Source organism: Muscardinus avellanarius (genome assembly GCF_963383645.1).
Source record: "Muscardinus avellanarius genome assembly, chromosome: 17".
NCBI lineage: Eukaryota > Metazoa > Chordata > Mammalia > Rodentia > Gliridae > Muscardinus > Muscardinus avellanarius.
The window spans coordinates 63,930,147-63,947,272 of NC_137803.1; the positions used below are offsets into that span (position 1 = coordinate 63,930,147).

General features: G+C 55.1%; 1 protein-coding gene across 1 annotated transcript in view; it reads right to left on the reverse strand.

Moving 5' to 3' along the window:
• Positions 1-5,953: 5,953 nt before the first annotated feature.
• LDLRAD4 (low density lipoprotein receptor class A domain containing 4) overlaps positions 5,954-17,126 on the reverse strand; it is a gene marked incomplete at both ends in the record, with an annotated part of 91,578 nt that continues 80,405 nt past the window's right edge. The window contains 3 exons of the mRNA XM_080714740.1: positions 5,954-6,457; positions 8,470-8,520; positions 16,155-16,306. Coding sequence (XP_080570866.1) covers positions 5,954-6,457; positions 8,470-8,520; positions 16,155-16,306 — 707 coding nt within the window. The remainder of the gene's footprint in view (positions 6,458-8,469; positions 8,521-16,154; positions 16,307-17,126) is intronic.

Consider the following 17,126-nt stretch of genomic DNA (forward strand, 5'->3'; position numbering starts at 1 on the left):
AGCCTGAGGCCTGGTGTTGGGCCAGTGGTGCCAGCTGGGACCCGGGACGCACAGGCGGCGCCTGTCCATGCCCTTGCCCACAGCAGGGACTGAAGAAGGAAGGGCGGCTTAACCCCTTCAGCATAGGACTGGAGCGGCAGAACATTTTCAGGCAATGGGGAATCAGCAATAACTTTTTTCTGGAGACCAGGGGACTAATTCTGTTGTGATCTCCAAAATCAGAACGTATACCACAAAGCAAATAATAGACGTGGGACCCACTAGACCACCACCCGTGGCAGGACAACCCGGAAGCCTGGCAGACTCCTAGATTTGCTGCTACGGGCAGCACCAGTACCCACCCCGCAGATCCAACAGCGGTTTTGATGGAGATGGTGCTGGAGGCCTGCCTTTTGCTAAAAAAAAAAAAAAAAAAAAAAAAAAAGATGTTGGAATACCTAAAGCGAGATGCAGAAGTAACCCTAAGACACTAGAACACTGAGCTGGGAGGGAGGGGTAACCACGGCAACCGAGGAGATCTCTAACTGAAGACCTCCCTGCCCAGCAGGACGGCCGGGTACCACTGGCACCCGGCTTAAGAGCCTTAGCCTGGCTGTGGTAGCCAGCTTTCTGCGATGCCACCTCGAGATCATCCTAAGAGCAGGGTTTCCCCCGTGCACTGGGTTTTCCTGAGGTCCCCATGGCCTGCAAACTCCACTTTCAGGAAAAGGCAGGGAGAGACTCGGGGTGCGCATGGCCACGGGCGCCCCGGAGGCTGAGCAGAGCCGGGTCGCCTCCTCGCACAAGTGTGCCCATCTCCCCGCGGCCGCCCCCTGGTGCGGCGAGGCCGGCAACAATGTCTGCTCACAGAGAAGCGGAAGGATCATTTTCTTCCTTCTGGCTAGAATATTACGTGGATCCAACTGAGCGTGGCCAAAGGGATTAAACTCGGAAGCATCTAGTGGCAGCCAAGGAGCTGCGGGATTTTTAGAAATATTTTAAAAGTGTTTCCACAGCAACGATGCAACTCAACTGCTACATATATGTGTATATATAAACCATACGTATCTGCTGGTCAAACTGTTGCTTGTTTTTTCAGACATTTCCTTGTGTTATAATATTAATATTTCATAGGAAAATAAACTACATAGACTTTATCTGTACACATTCATTTGCAAACCTCCTTACAGAGGACGAGGGAGCACACGGGCATTCACACATCCTGTGCCATTTCTGTTAAAATCAGTACTCGTTACACAGTGTCAACAGTTTGTGTTTTGTTCTACCCATTGGGTAGGATATGTGCATAATATATTCAACGTATGCAGCACCTTACAAGTAGAAGAGAGAGACGCCCAAGAAGCACCTTTGCAAGCGGGGCGCAGGGGCGGGCCTGGGGCCCGTGGTGGAGGCCCCGCCCGCCGAGTCCCGGCACCTGCTTAGACACAGCACCGGGACCGGGGGCAGCGGATGTGACAGCGTCCCGGCCCCTCCTCGGTGTACAAAGTCAAGCTCACCTAGGAGCGGAGGAGGGAGGAAGACACCGCTGTCTAGTGCAGCGTCCTGCTCTGGACCACTGCCCAGCAATGCAGCCATCGGCGACGGGGGTGGCCGTCTAACCCTGGCCCCGAGGGAGCCTGGTGAGGCCAGGGACGCGTGCTTTGGGTATAAAAGTGCTTGGCCTCAGGCGGGCCTGCTGTCCTGGTCCTGGCTCCTCAGCGGCCAGGGTGGCTTCCGGCAGCCCAGGCCAGGCGCTGGGGGGCCATCCGAGTCAAAGGAGAATGGACACTCCGTGCACTGTGCTGATGCTTTGGGCGCACGCGCACTGTGTAAAGTATGGCACGCTTGGCAACGTGCACGCCTCCCTGTGCAGGGCTGTGCTAGTCTTGACCTTGCTTTTTTTTTTTTTTTTTTTTTTGTGTGTGTGTGTGTGTGTGTGTGTGGTACTGGGGATGGAGCCCAGGGCATTCTACCTCTGAGCTACACCCCCTGCCCTATTTTTCAGTCTTTATTTTGCAACAGGGTCTCACTGAGTTGCAGAGGGCCTCACTGAGTAGCTGAGGCTGTCCGTGAACTGCGATCCTCCTGTCTCAGCCTCCTGAATGCTGGCATGACAGCGTGCGCCACACGCCCGGCTCTGGGCCTCACTCCAACGCTAGCGTGAGCTGCTGAGTTTCTAACTGGTGGCGCGTGGCGCGAGCCACAGTAGGTACAGAGTTCCGGGCTCGGAGGGGAGGTGCTCCCCGGGCTGGCAGCTGAGCGGGAGGCAGGAGCCGCGCTTCTTGGCAGTGGTGGGGGCCGTGCGGGTGCTGAGCGGCGCTCTGGGCGCAGTCCTGGCTCTGAGCGGGAAGGTCACAGGAAGCAAGTTCTTCCCAGGGCTCCTCACCTGCCGCGAGCTTTGGGAAGCTTAAGAAAAATGAATGCGTTCTTGTTCCTTTTTTTGTACTGGGGATTGAATCCACGGGCATTCTACCTCTGAGCTACACCTCCAGCCCCATTTATTTATTTATTTATTTGCTTATTTATTTATTTATTTATTTTGCGGTACTGGGGGTGGAACCCAGGGGCATTCTACCTCCAAGCTCCATCCCCAGCCCTATTTTTCATTCTTTATTTTGAAACAGTCTCACTGAGGTGCAGAGGGCCTCACTAAGTAGCTGAGGCTGCCTGCGAACCGTGATCCTCCTGTCTCAGCCTCCCGAGTGCTGGCTGGGATGACAGGTGTGCGCCACACGCCCGGCTGATGTCGCCTTTCTAAATAGCAAAGCTCATTCCAGTATCAGCTCGGCGCTGCACCTGGGACGGGAGGCCGCAGGCCGAGGGGACGGGACGGGGCATGTGTCTCGGTGCTCTTGAGTGTGTGGCCTGAGGGTGTCTTTGAAGGACCCCGTCATGGGGACCTTCCAAGAAGAACAGCTGGGTGGAAGGCAGAGGCCCTGCTCTGAGAGGAAAGCGGAGCTCTGGAGCTGAGGCGCTCCCTCCCAGTGCCCCCCGCCCCCGTTGGGCCTTCGTATTCTCGTTTTCTCTTTCTTTACCTTTTTCTATTTCCTTTGGTACTGAGGGTTGACCCCAGGGGTGTTCTACCTCTCGTCCATACTCCCAGCCCCTTTCATTTTTTTGAGATAGGCTCTCACTAAGTTGCTGAGGCTGGCTTCAAATCTGCGATCCTCCTGTCTCAGCCTCCCAAGTAGTGGAATTGCAGGTATATGCCACCAGGCCTGGCTTTTAAATTTCTTAAATTAATCAATATATTTACTCATGGTGCTGGAAGCCAGGGACTGGCACAGGCTAGGCAAGGGTTCTACCATGAAGCCACACCGACTTTTTAAATGTGTAATTTGTTTCATGATCTTCAGCACTGAAGATTGCTTCGTGTTTGGAGAGTGCTGGGGTTTCTGAAGGAGTAAACGGCCAGCGCGCCCGTGGAGGGCTCGCAGGCCTTGGGTTTCCTGGAGGCCCCAAGGTGCGGGCGGAGTCACCGCGGTACACACCCGCTGGCAGCGCTTTGGAGTCCGAGCCCTCCCGCTGCCTTCTAAACGGGACGGCCCACGTCGCTGCTCAGTCCAGCCAGCGAGTCAGGGGCCAGCCTAGGGTGCTGAGCTAAGTCCCTCCTCCCCCGCTCCCGAGAAGACTGACCACTCGTGCAGTTCCCGACCTCGGCTTCTAAACAAGTTCATTACAGAGGCCCAGCCTCAAAGACCTTTCCAAGTCACCGTTTACTGTGAAGTGTCTTTAAGTCACGAATTAACTTAAAGGGCAATTCTCAAGGGTCCCTGGGGCGGGCAGCTTCTCTTCTGAAGGATGATTAAAGCTACTTAATTAAATAACTGTTTTGCTGATGCTATTGACTCCTGCGGTGCTGAAGTGCTTAGGGGCTGCGGAGGAATGGCGGTGGAGGAATGGATGCGGCTCTGCCGAGCTCCCTCTCCCGGCCGGGCCAGGCACTCTGAGCCACCTGGTCACCAGGGCATCCGAGGGGCACCTGACCCTGCGTCCTCACCAACTGCACCTCCCGACCTCACCCTGGGCGTAAGTGGACACCCGGGCCTCCTGGCTGGTGGGCAAGGTCAGCACGGCGGCCCGAGGCTGTCGAGGCTGGCTCCCTTGCCGGGCCTTCAGTGCGCCGCCCGCAACGTGCCTGAGCCAGCCGGAGGCTCCCACTGCAGTCCCCGCTCGTGTCCTCCCATGGACCACTGCCGCCCAGCTTTGCTCTCTCGTTTTTGAGCGGTAAGATGGGGGTTCTGGGGATGGAATTCAGAGGCATTGTACTTGCAAGCTACACCCCCAGTCCTTTTTATTTTTTGTTTTGAAACAAGGAGGGTCTTGCTAGATTAGAGCTGTCCTGGACCCTGTGATCCTCCTGTCCCAGCCTCCCAAGTTCTGGGGTTACACCCTGCCCGGCTTCTCTCTCCTACAGGACACGCTAGTTCTACAAGTGTCCCCACATGACATGGATGCATCTCAAGGAGGTCCCAGCCTCAAAACACATTGACCCGGAGCCTCCTGCTGTGATAAGAAGCCAGGCGTGGCGCACACTTGTAATCCCAGCATTCAAGAGGCTGAGACAGGAGGATCGCGGTTCATAGACAGCCTCAGCTACTCAGTGAGGCCCTTTGCAACTCAGTGAGACCGTGTTTCCAAATAAAGACTAAAAAATAGGGCTGGGGATGTAGCCCGGAAGTAGAATGCCCCTGGGCTCCATCCCCAGTACTGCAAAAAAAAAAAAAAAGAAAAAGAAAAAAGAACAACGTTGGCAAATATTCGGACTAGTACAGCTCAGACCTACAAGATTCAGAGTCGGTTTTCCAGTGGCATCCTGACTGGCGTTGTGCTCTTTGTCCTGCGCCACGAGTCACTGCCCCCTCTGCTGGCTGCTGGTCCGGCTGTCCGCAGCGCAGGCTGCCACACTGGGAAACGCAGTGGTCTCCCGGTGTCCTCCCGCCAGACCCAGTCCCAGGAGCTCACTCCTGAGCGCTCTGTGGGGTGGGCCCGGTGCCTCCTGTTGAGCTGCCCGGGGCAGGGAATTGGCAAGGGCCCTATGGCCTGGCAAGATTCAAAACAGCCACCTTGCGTTTTCAACAATTTATTGCATAAAATAAGGTATGTATCTGAATATATCCCATGCTACAGTGAAAAACAATCTAAATTCCTGGCAAAGCCCCGCTGCAGGCGGCAGGGGCTCCGCACTAGGCCAGCCGCCAGGCGCGTCGGTGCTGGCTCGGGCATTTCCCGTCCGTGCCCTGCAAAGGCTTCGGAGCGCTCCAGCCACGCGCCGCGGCCCGGCAGGAGTCCTCACGGAGATAACTGCTACTGTGATCTATGCAGGTTTGTAAGGATTAGGCCACATCCCAAGTGCCTTCTCCCGGGGGCTCTGGGGTCACTCTGGGGGGCGCTCCTAGGGCCAAACGACCACCCACGGGTGCAGAGACGACATACAGAGCTCCACGCCAAACGGTCCCCTCGTGTGTATTTTAAACACGGCTAGTGCCACCTGTGAAACAAGCCGGCACCTCGCCTCGTCCCGCGCCCCCACAGACCTTGGCACACAAACAGGATTTGGATTCATACTTTTAAAACAAAGTGCAAGTTCCACACCTTGGAAGGAAAAGCTAAGTGGCTGATCTTTCCCCACGGTAATATAGGATAAAGCTCCCCCCTGCGTTCCGTTAACTATAAAACAGGCCATTCCGGCCCCATCCACCTGCAACGTCTCCTTTTGGAACTAAATAAATATCTCTGTGGGTCTCACTCCACGATCTCTTCCAAACACCCTCTCCTGGGGCCCAGCCCCCTCACTCCCCAGGCTCAACACTGATGGCGCCGGGCAATGGGGGCAGCTTGGGTTTCAGTCTCCTCTGCGTGCGGCTCCTGAAGGCCTTGGCGCACCCGGGTTCACTCAGCTGGCCACGTGAAGCCAGCTGTGTACGGGAGGCCTCGTGGCTCCGGGGCCTCCCGGGTCCCCCGGCCCTGCGGCTCAGACGAGGTTCCCCGGCTTCCTGTCTTTGCCCTTGCTGGGGACCCCTGTCCTCCCCGGAGCGCTGCCCCCGTGCGTGCCTCCGTGCTGGTGGAGGAGGGAGGCGGGCCCGGGGCCGTGGCCCACCACCTCGCTGTAGGTGGGGGGCGGTGCCCCCATGCCGCTGCAGGTGCTGGCGCTGATGCCGGCGTGGCTGCTGGGCGGGCCCGGGCCGCGGCCGTGCACGGAGACCTCCAGCAAGTCGCTGTCGAACACCGTCCGGTTAGGCGGCGCCCTCACGGACTCCCGGTTGAGCTCCAGCTGCTGCTCGGGGCCCCGGAGCTGCAGGGCGCAGGGCCCCTGGTAGGGAGGGGGCTCTTCCCCATCTGACAGCGAGATGGTGGGGGGCAGGTCGACCTCCTGCTGCACATAGGGGAAGGCGGGCTGCAAGCTGCTGAGGCGGTCCCTCTGGAGAAAGGCCGGGGCAGCGAACCTGTCCCTGGCCCGAGGGGCGGCGTACATGACCTGCAAGGGAGACAGGAAGGCTGAGGATGTCCTGGGCACAGCGGTCAGCAGTCAGCGGGGACAGGGTGGGCCGGTGCAGTGCTCCCACAGACTGCCTCCGTCGCCCTCCCTGTTTCCCTGTCAGAATAGAAAGCCGGGCGTGGTGGGCACGCTTGGCATCCCAGCATTGGGAGGCTGAGACAGGAGGATCACGGTCTGTGGACAGCCTCAGCTACTTAGTGAGGCCCTCTGCAACTCAGTGAGACCTGGTTTCAAAGTAAAGAATAAAACATAGGGCTGGGGTGTAGCTCGGAGGTCGTATGTCCCTGGGTTCCAGCCCCAGTACAGCACACACACACACAAAACACTTCCTATAAAAATTTTGCCTGTCTGCCTGCCTCCCTCCCCCCTCCCTCCTTCTTCCGCTTGGTTTCCTCTTGGTGGGGGACGTGAACCCAGGGCGCCCCACCCTATTTCATGTCTAAGTTGGTCTCTACCTCCGGGCCGTGGGTGGCAGGCCTGTTTCCTTATTCCTAAGACTTCGGCCGCTCAGCCGCCAGAGGGCAGCGTACAGAGGCTGCAGGTCTGGGAGCTGAGTCAGCCCCGCTGACACTGATGGATGCGCTTTCCAAGGGTCCCGCGATCCCCAGACTGCCACAAACAGCCCACTCGTGCTCGCAGGGACCTCCCCTGGCCCCGCTCTGAGACCATAGCAGGAGCTGCCTGCCTTCTCTGCTCCCGCCAGCTCTGGACACTGAGTCAGGAACATGCAGAGGGACTTGGAGACTTTTATGTTTATTCATTTCTTCTATTTTGGTACTGGGGATCAAGCTCCACACTACACCCCAACTCCTTTTTATTTTGAAGCAGGGTCTCACTAAACTGCTGAGGCTGGCCTCAGACCTGCGATCCTCCGTCTCAGCCTCACAAATCCCGGGATAGCAGGTCTGCACCCTGCACCTGGCTGCTTTGACTTTTAATGGTTTTAATACTTTCTATAAAAACCAGAAGCCGGGCGTGGTGGCGCACGCTTGTCATCCCCGCGCTCGGGAGGCGGAGACGGGAGGATCGCGCAGGTTCGAAGCCAGCCTCGCTGGCTTGAGAGACCCTGTTTCCAAATAAAAATATAAAAATAGGTCTGGGAGTGTAGCCCGGAGGTAGAAGGGCTTCCAGGAACCCCAGAACCACACATACACACACAAAATCAGAATGTGACTTTTTTTTTTCTTTCTGGCTCCTAGACTTTCCTAGTTTCTTGGGTTCTGGACAAGTTTCCTATAGTTATTTTTACTCATTGATAGGAAAAATGTTTTGTATTCCAAAGTAAATATGATTATAGATATTTTTCTCAAAACTGAATCCAGGTAGTGTATTTCTTACAAAATATTCCCATTTTTCCCACCATCAAAATGTATTCTGTGAGATAGATCTTATAGGCATATACATGTGTGTATTTATATGTGTAAACCGTATATCAATATATACAGGGATGTATATATTAACACATATATATTATACACACATATGTAGCCACTGGCTTTGCTCACACCATTACTTTTGTGTGTGTGTGGTAAGGGGATGGAACCCAGGGACACTCTACCTCTGAGCTACACCCCGGCCCTTGCAAAGGGCCTAAGTAGCTGAGGCTGTCTGCTAACCACGATCCTCCTGTCTCAGCCTCCCAAATGCTGGGATTACAAGTGTGTACCACCATGCCTGGCTCATCATTACTTTTAACCTAAAGGTTGTTTTAAAATTCAGATCACTAAACATGGAGACGTAGGCATGATCCATGTTATTCCATATGCACAAACTCTGCCTACACTTGCCAAGGCGCGCCCCCAGTAGCTTTGGGGGTCCCATCAGCAAGGGTGGTTCCGAGGTTGAGCTATAAGGGGCTTTGACTGGCAAAGCACGTCCTGGAAAATCCCCTTCTCTCCTCTGGCCAAAGTTCCACCCACTGCCCTCATCCCAAAGCACCTTCCTTCAGCTGCGACCCGCCTAGGCATGGCTCCCCCTCCTCCAGTCCTTACCTCTGCGGCCCCGGGCCGCGCTGGGGAGCTGCCAGGCCACAGACACCCTTCCTGGAGGCGGAGAGGGGGACACGGGACAGAAGAGAATCATGAGTTTCATGTAACAGCAGCAGTAGCCCCCCAAACTGCAGCCGGGGCTCCTTCCCACGGGCCGCCTCGCTCCTTGGACAGCAGCTGCCTGCCTGATGGGAGCCGGAGGCCCCGCCCTCGGTGCTTCCGGTCCAAATGCAAGCTTGGGACCAAGGGGGCAGATCTGAAGGGACTGGAGGGCAGACCCCATCAGCCCCCCCCCCCCCGTGACGACCCAGCACGTATTCAGTCTCTGCCAGGGTGCGCCAAGCGGCCAGCTGCAGGCTGTCCCTGAGAGGAGGCAGGAGCCTGGCACAGAGGCCCGCAGCGCCCGGCTCCCGGGTCGTGTGTGTTTGGGCTTTGGAGATGACGCGCCTCCCCGGGGCCCAGGGCCGCCCCACAGAGCGCTCAGGTTCCTACATAGCCCAGCACTGCTAGACAGGGTGTCTGTGCACACAGCCGCTCCTAAGCGGGCCGCAGGGCGTAAGCACCAAGGGCCTGCTGTGCAGAGAGGAAGCCAGGCTCCAGGGGCTGGCGATGGGATCATGTTGACCTGGGACCGCCATCCCAGGACAACGGGAGCCAAAGGACACCCACCTCTGCAGCAACGTGGCTGGTGCCGCCCTCAGGCCTCCTGGCCAGGAAGACCATGCTGGACTCGGGGTGCAGCAGCCAGTTGTCTCAGTTTCCCCCCAGCAACTCCCTATTGAAGGATGCTCGTGGCACCAGAACTAGCAGGTGCTGGGGTCGGTGTCTTGTCAGACACGCGTCATCTCTTTCTCATTATGTGGGTTTTTTTGTTGTTGTTGTTTTGTTTTGTTTTGTTTTTGTGGTACTGGGGATGGAACCCAGGGGACCTTATACCTCCAGGCTACATTCTCAGACCTATTTTATATTTTATTTGGAAACAGGGTCTCTTAAGCCAGCTAGGCTAGCTTCGAACCTGCGTGACCCTCCTGCCTCGGCCTCCCGAGCGCGGGGATGCCACGGGTGCCCACCACGCCCGGTGCGAGCATGTCTCTTACTCTCTAGTTTTTCCCCTGGAACACAGCCTCTCACAGAGAAAGGTAACACCACAGATCTGTCAGCAGCCGTGTTACCCAGGCGGCTGCTCCAACCACCCGCCCGCAGAGCTACAGAAAAGACCCAGGGAGGATCCTGGTCCTGCGTCTTCCTGCGCTCAGCTTTCTTATCTGTAAGAGGCGGCAACTGTGTGAGGCTTAAGGGACAGTATGTAAAGGGTCCTTAGCACCGTGCCCTGTGCATCACTTCAGCACACTCAAACTAGAAGGGCCAATTCCTGTTCTCTCTCTTAATGTCTCCCATTATTTATTTATATTTATTTATATTTTGTGGTACTGGGGATGGAACCCAGGGGCATTCTACCTCCGAGCTTACCCCAGCTGTATTCTTTTTATTTTGGTGGTACTGGGGTTCCTGGAAACCCTTCTACTTCCAGGCTACACTCCCAGGCCTATTTTATGTATGTTTTTGGAAACAGGGTCTCTTAAGCCAGCAAGGCTGGCTTAGAAACAGTGCGATCCTCCTGTCTCTGCCTCCCAAGCACGTGGATTACGAGCATGAGCCACCACGCCCGGCCTCCTATTCTTTATTTTGCATTGGCAATTTTTAATGTTTCACTTGTGCAGAACTGAAATTTGTATTTAAAGGCACAGAAGGAAGGAAGGCCATTCTCAGAACGTGAAGTCACAGGAAGAGGATGCTGGATAAAAACCGCTACCCTGCTTTAGCCATAGGAAAATAAGCAATGCAGTACTAAACGACTTTAATTTTTATTTCTGTGTGAAGACATCACTCTTTATTCTGAAACAGGGTCTCACTGAGTTGCAGAGGGCCTCACTAAGCAGCTGAGGCTGTCTGTGAACCGTGATCCTCCTGTCTCAGCCTCCCGAGTGCTGGATGACAAGTGTGCCCACCACGCCCGCCTCTTAAGGTCTCCCCTTTAAAACAGTAAGCGTGTTAAGGTTTCTTCTTAGTACGTGTTAAACATTCCAAAGGAGGCGTTTTGAGCAGGACGGAGGGGAACAGGAGCGCCTTAGGGAAGCCATCGACCTCGGACCCTCCGGAGGCTTCTCAGACGTAGGGCTGCACTCACCCAGCTTCCGGCTTCCAGCTGTGCCCACCGGCTCTGACAAATCCCCAGAGAGGGCCAAGGCCCACAGATGCACACAGACTATCGCGCTATTTTGGGAGGGGGACTGGGGGTCAACAGGGCTGGGGATCTTCCTCCAAGCTGCGCAGGGTTACAAGCCTGCGCCACCACGCCTGCCATTTTTCTTTCTTTTCCTCCCCCAATTTTTTTTTTTTTTTCTTGCAGGTCTGGGGATGGAACCCAGAGGCATTTTATACCCCCTGTGCCGAGAATTATTCCTTTCTCCTCGGCATCTGTGCGATGGTCTCCCACGCAGTTAATTGGCTGGCGCTCAACGTGAGCAAAGCCCCGAGAGAAAGTGTTGTCTCTGGCCAAAGTACTCCCCCACTCTTAGATATTCTTTCATAACTATTATTCTTTTGGTAATGATTCTTTTAACTCTCCACACGAATTGCTCCGGTGATGTAAGATCAGGACTGTGAGAGAAACTGAGTCCGTGGAAAATACGTCCTCGGCTTTGTTCAAATGGTAATAAAATCTAGTTAGAATTCAGATGCAGTGGCAGCATTCCAGTCAGTAATTACAAACGCAGATTTCCCCTCTATCTCTGACCTTCATCCTAATCATTAACTTACAATAAAAGCCCTAAAAGGGAGGCAACCCGGTGCCTCTGTTTACCCCTCTCTTTGTGATCCTGCCTAGATACAGGAAGACAAACGTTGGGTGTGACATCAAAGCAACCTAGTTTATGAGCAGCTAATACTGCCCAATACAATAGAGCTGAAGGCTAGGAAGATTCTTGACCTTTACACCCAGTATGAGCGCTGCCCGAGACAGGGAGGCGCCACGTGGCTAAGAAATGGATATGTCAGAACAAAGGATAGATATAATAAATGTGTAAAAGAAAGGAAATATGGTGAGAATAAGAAAGGATTTTTGTATGAAGAAGAGCTTATCATAAGATTGTCCCAAATGGGAAAGAGAGAATCAGGGTAATCAGAAAAGGAAAGGATGTTGCAAAGGGTCTGTGATGTGGAAATTGATTATTTATAAGATGAATAGGCTTCTAATAAGCCTATCGTTTGAGGAAAAGTGTTCAGCAGCTAGGCAAGTACATCTGACAACTAAATCTAAAAACTTCATGGTATTTTTTGGTGTTTATCTGCCAAACTGTGTTGTGAGCTTGCTTAAGCTTTCAGACATTAGAAGGCAATGTGGATGACACCTGGGAGGCTTCCATCACATCCTCCTGGATCGCCATAGCTCCCCATGCCTGCCATATGGACTAAGTCCTAGAGATGAAAAGCTCCAAAGAAGTTAAAGATTCCATGAGAGGCCTATTCTCCAAGCCCTGGGCGTGCCTGTGTCTTCTGGAATTTGCCCTTTGGAACTGCCTGTCTGGGAAAGATCCGGAGAAGATCTGGACTAGTTTTTTTACTTTGTTTACATGTCATTCACTACTGTTTTGCGGTGATTGCACTCCCCTCTTTTTTCTTACTACTAATCTCACTGGTGAAGGATATAAATTTTAGGGGTTCTTGTAATAAAGTGTCAATCGCTCAAGAGGCTTTGTCCATGTCAGATTCTTTTCCGAAGCGCCATGAATAGGGACTTAAAGGAATTTATTTCATAGAAGGGAAAGAATCGCTGCAGATAAGTGGCTGCAGAACTGCACCCGAATCCTTGCCCATCTTTTCTGAGATAAATCGATCCCGAGCGGACTCAGCGGCCATCCCTATTGAGCCAGTCTGCCGCACCCCTGCCCAGTTTTTTATTCTTTATTTTGAAACAGGGTCTCACTGAGTTGCAGAGGGCTTCACTAAGTAGCTGAGTCTCCGGTCTCAGCCTCCCAAATGCTGGGATTACAAGCGTGTGCCACCACGCCCGGCTTCCCCCCTAATTTGAAGACGGTCTTGCCAAGTTACCCAGGCCAGCCTCCAACTTGCAATCCTCCCGCCTCAACCTCCTGAGTAGTGGGCTTACAGGTATACACGACTGTTCTTGGCTTAACCCTACTCAGCGTACTGCTGGGTTCGGCTTGCTAGGACTTAGCCGAGGAGTTTCGCATGCACGATCACAAGCTACATTAGCCTCTGTTTGGCTTTTCTGTGTGTCTTCATCTGACCTCGGCAGCAGGAAGGCTGGCCTTGCAGAATTAGACAGGACGTGTTATCACCTCTTCAAATCCTTTTCTTTTGGGGGAGGGATGAGGGGAGGGTTTGAAAAGGGCTGGTGTCAGTCCTGAAATGTCGGCAGAGTCCATAGGGCAGCACCCGAGAGCACTTCGTGGACGGCCGCTGTCCCACCCCTGACTAGCTGAAGGCCTGGTCTCACTTTCCTTTTCCTTTCTTTTTCTCTTTCTCTTTTTTCGTGGCACTGGAGATTGAGCCCGGGGCTTGAACGGGTCTGTCAGCGTGGCTGAGGCCTCAGACCTGCGAGCCTCCTGCTTCAGGCTTGTAAGTAGATTTCCCAGTTTTGTTTTTTAGTTAGTTTTGGTTGGGTGTTTCTGGAATTTATCCATTTCATTTAAGTAGTCCAGTTGGTTGATGGAAAGTTGTCTGTCTTCTTCTCATACAAGCCTTTTCATTTATGCATCCTTGGGTCATCTTCACCCGGATAGTAGAGTGTTGTTGGTTTTTTTTTTTTTAATCAGTATTAGAGATTGAGCCCAGGGGCATTCTCGTGTGTGTGTGTGTGTGTGTGTGTGTGTGTGTTTTGCGGGTCTAGGGATGGAACCCAGGGGCATTCAGCCTCCAAGCGACAACCCCCTGGGCTGTAGCCTCCCGGGGCTCTCCAGTGCCCCTCCTCCAGTGTGCTCCCACGGACGGGGGACGGGAAGGAGGGCCTGGGCAGGAAAGAGGCTGCGCTGTGTGCGGAACAGCCGGCTCCTCCCCGCCCTGAAGGGCACGGCCTGCATCTGCACAGGGCCCGAGAGAACACCATGGCTTCTTTCCCTTTGTTGGGGAGGGCACTGGAGATGGAACCAGGGGCATTCGACCTCCTACACCCCAACCCTATTTTGTTATTTTATTTGGAATCAGGGCCTCACTACATTGCTGAAGCTGGCTTTGAACCTGCAATTCTCCTGTCTCAGCCTCCCAAGTACTGAGATTACAGTGTACACCCCCATGCCCAGCTCTGCCACGTTTCCAAAGACTTTCCCAAGCTGGGCACGGTGGTGCATACCTGCAATCTCTGTTTTGGAGCCAGAGACAGGAGGATTGCAAGTCCGAAGCTAGCCTCAGCAACTTAGTGAGGTCTGTTAGGTCCTCGACCCCCATATGGGCCAATCAAGGTCCTGTTTCAAAATAAAAGATAAAGCCTGGCGTGGTGGCGCACGCTTGTAATCCCCGCGCTTGGGAGGCAGAGACAGGAGGATCGCGCTGGTTCGGAGCCAGCCTCACTGGCTTAAGAGACCCTGTTTCCAAATTTTAAAAAAGTATAAAATAGGTCTGGGAGTGTAGCCCGGAGGTAGAAGGGCTTCCAGGAACCCCAGTACCACAAAAAACAAAATAAAAAGGGCTGGGGATGTAGTTTGGTGGCAGAATGTCCCTGGCTTCACTGAACTGCAGAGGTTCACTCAATCTGCACGCTTCCTGCCTCAGCCTCCCAAGTACTGGGGTGATAGTGGTGCGCCACCGTGCCTTGCACTGTCCCCTCTTTTTAAAATCAAAGGCATCATGTGTATTTTGTGCCCAGGACGTGGGGAGATTTAGTTCTCTAGCTGGGAGAGCCAGGCGGGGCCAGGGGAGGATGCAGGAGGGCAGGAGGGAGGAGCCGGGGGAGGGTAAGTCCTGTCCGCCCGCTTTGTGGGGCCCAGCCACGCCGCAGCAGGGGGGGTGCACACAGCGGCACATCCCCCTACCTGCCACGGCCGCGAAACCCACAGGCACACCTCACCACCACCCACGGGACCATCACGGGGACACCTGCGCCCTGAACCATGGCAGCCCCCTACGTCACGGCAGGAGGCGGTCACCATGCTGCCCAGGGGATGGCAAAAGATATCCCATAAACAGCCCCTGTCCTGCGGCTCAGCGAGCTGCCTCCTGGAACCACTGACCCCAAGAATTAACATTGTAGGAATGCAGGAAGAAAAGTCTTCCCCAGCCTGAGGTTTTAGTTAAGGAAGCCCTTGCCAATATTAGAGTTACGGGAATATTATATAAGGTTAGGATAAGAAGGTAGCAGTTTGTGTAAGCAATGAATTGAATAAATGGGCAAACTTCTTACTTCTGTTATAACCTGCTTAAGACCCTGGCTGAGGTACCGGAGATAAGGGTGAGATAGCCGTTTGTCCGAGCAGAGGAGATAGCCATCTGTTTCAGACAGGGGTGATACGGAAGGAATGTTGGAAGCCATAAAAGTTATCTGATGGGAAACATTTGCCAGCTAGGGGCGGCTCCTGAAGCACGGGCGCACGTCCCCCATAGGGAAGACAAAGGAGACCCTTGGCGGGCAATGACTAGGGAGGCAGCTCTGTGAAACCATTTGCTGTAATTCAAATGGATGTGTGATTGCTTTAAACTAAGTGGTTGTACCTGTTTACCAGTTTAATTGATTGGATGTATCTTTCGCGGGCTTCTCTTTGGCGGGCTCTGGTGTGTGTGCTCACCCCCTACTCCGGCTATAAAGTTAGAGGGAACCAGAGGCTAGGGGCCGCCGGACCACGACTGACTCCCCCTCCCCAGGGTGAGTGCCGTCGATCCGGGAAGGCCCCTTGCTGGCAAAGGAACACGCTGCAGCAATAAACCCTGCTTGGAATTACATCCCTTGTGTGTCTCCGTTACTTGGGAAGGTGGGCAATCTCGAACTCTTCAACATCTGGACAGGTTCGCCATTTCTGGGAGGGGAGCAGCGCAGGGGCCCCGGGGCTGCTGTGTGTGTCTCTCTCTTTTTTGGGGGTGGTGGTGGTGGTACTGGGGATGGAACCCAGGGGCATTCTATCTCTAGAATGGCTACACCCCCAGCCCCAATTTTTATTCTTTATTTTGAAACAGGGTCTCACTGCGCTGCCAAGGGCCTCACTAAGTAGCCGAGGCCGTCCGCGAACTGCGATCCCCCTGTCTCAGCCTCCCGAATGCTTACAGGCGTGCCCGCCACGCCTGGCTGTGCCTCCTTTTTTGTATGTTGGTCTTGTGGATGGAACCCAGGGGCATTCTACCTCTGAGCCACACCCTCAGCCCTATTTTGCTTTTTATCTGGAAACAGGGTTTTGCTAAGTGGCTGAGGCTGGCCTTGAACCTGCGATCCTCCCGTCTCAGCCCCCAGACACTGGGATCACAGGTGTGCACTTCCACGCTCGGCAATATTCCTTTCTAAATCCGGTGCTGGTCATGAGTATTCCACCGAGCTGGATGCTCACAATGGACGTGCTTTTTAGCATGCTAACCTCAGCCTGAAGCCCTCGTGGCTCTGAACATCGGGGCTTCCCGGAGGCTGGCCTCGCCCGGAGGCCGTCCCCATGGCTGGCCCAGCAGCAGGGCGCCAGGCCCACACTCACCTGCAGCCGGTCCTCCCGCCTCCTGCTGGGGCCCGGGCGGCTGAGGAAGGAGCCTGTGGAGACCCTGTAGTGGCTCAGCAGGCAGACGACCACCACGACCATCACCGTGACCACCACGACGATGCCGACCACCTGCGCTGCCGCCAGCTCCGCTGTGGGGAGAGGAGAACGTGTGAGCCGCCCGCCGCCGGCCCGCAGAGGGGAGCGCAGGCGGGCGCCACCGCGCCTGGCGTGGCTGTGCTGTTTGTATAGAAACACCTGGGAGCCTCTGGGAGCCGCACTGTGCGGGGCCGTGAGAGGCTGTGCAGCGGCCAGCCCGCTCCCGGCCGGGAGGACTGGGAGAGCGGCCGGGCTTTCTGTGGGCTCTGGGGCCGCGCAGTTGAGCCACCCTGGGCTCCTAACGTGACGCCCGTGTCCACTGTGGGCGCTTAGCCCCAGCTCCCTCTGCTCTTTGACGGCCATTCTCTGCGGAGGGCCTGGCTTCTAAACGCTGAATTGTCTTCTGGCCCCAGATGTGTGGATCTGCTCTCACAGACCTTCCTAAGGGGGGCACGGCGCAGCCTGGGTGCCCACCCCTGGGTGCCCAATGTCCTTCCTGTCACTTGTCAAGTAGCACCTGGCCGCGCTGGGACAAGCAGCCAGCAGAACCTCGTGGCCCGTCACCGTGGAGCCTGGAGGCTGGCACAGGTCCCTGTGCACCCTGAGCCGCTGATCTCCCACGGGCAGCAGCCGCAGCCCTCGCCCTCCCTCCGTGCCAGAACCCCTGCGAGCACCCAGACCCAGGCTGGTCTGTAGCAGCATCCCGCCCCTGCCAGCAATTCTCTCCACAACCCGGGCCCAGGCTCGGCGCGCCCAGCAACACCTGGCTGGTCTTGCCTGGCTTCCTGGTGAGCCCTGTCTCCGCCTCGTTCCTGTCTGTCCTGCTCAGCAGAGATGGTGTATCAACAAGAGGGCAGCGTTGGGGGTCTTAGT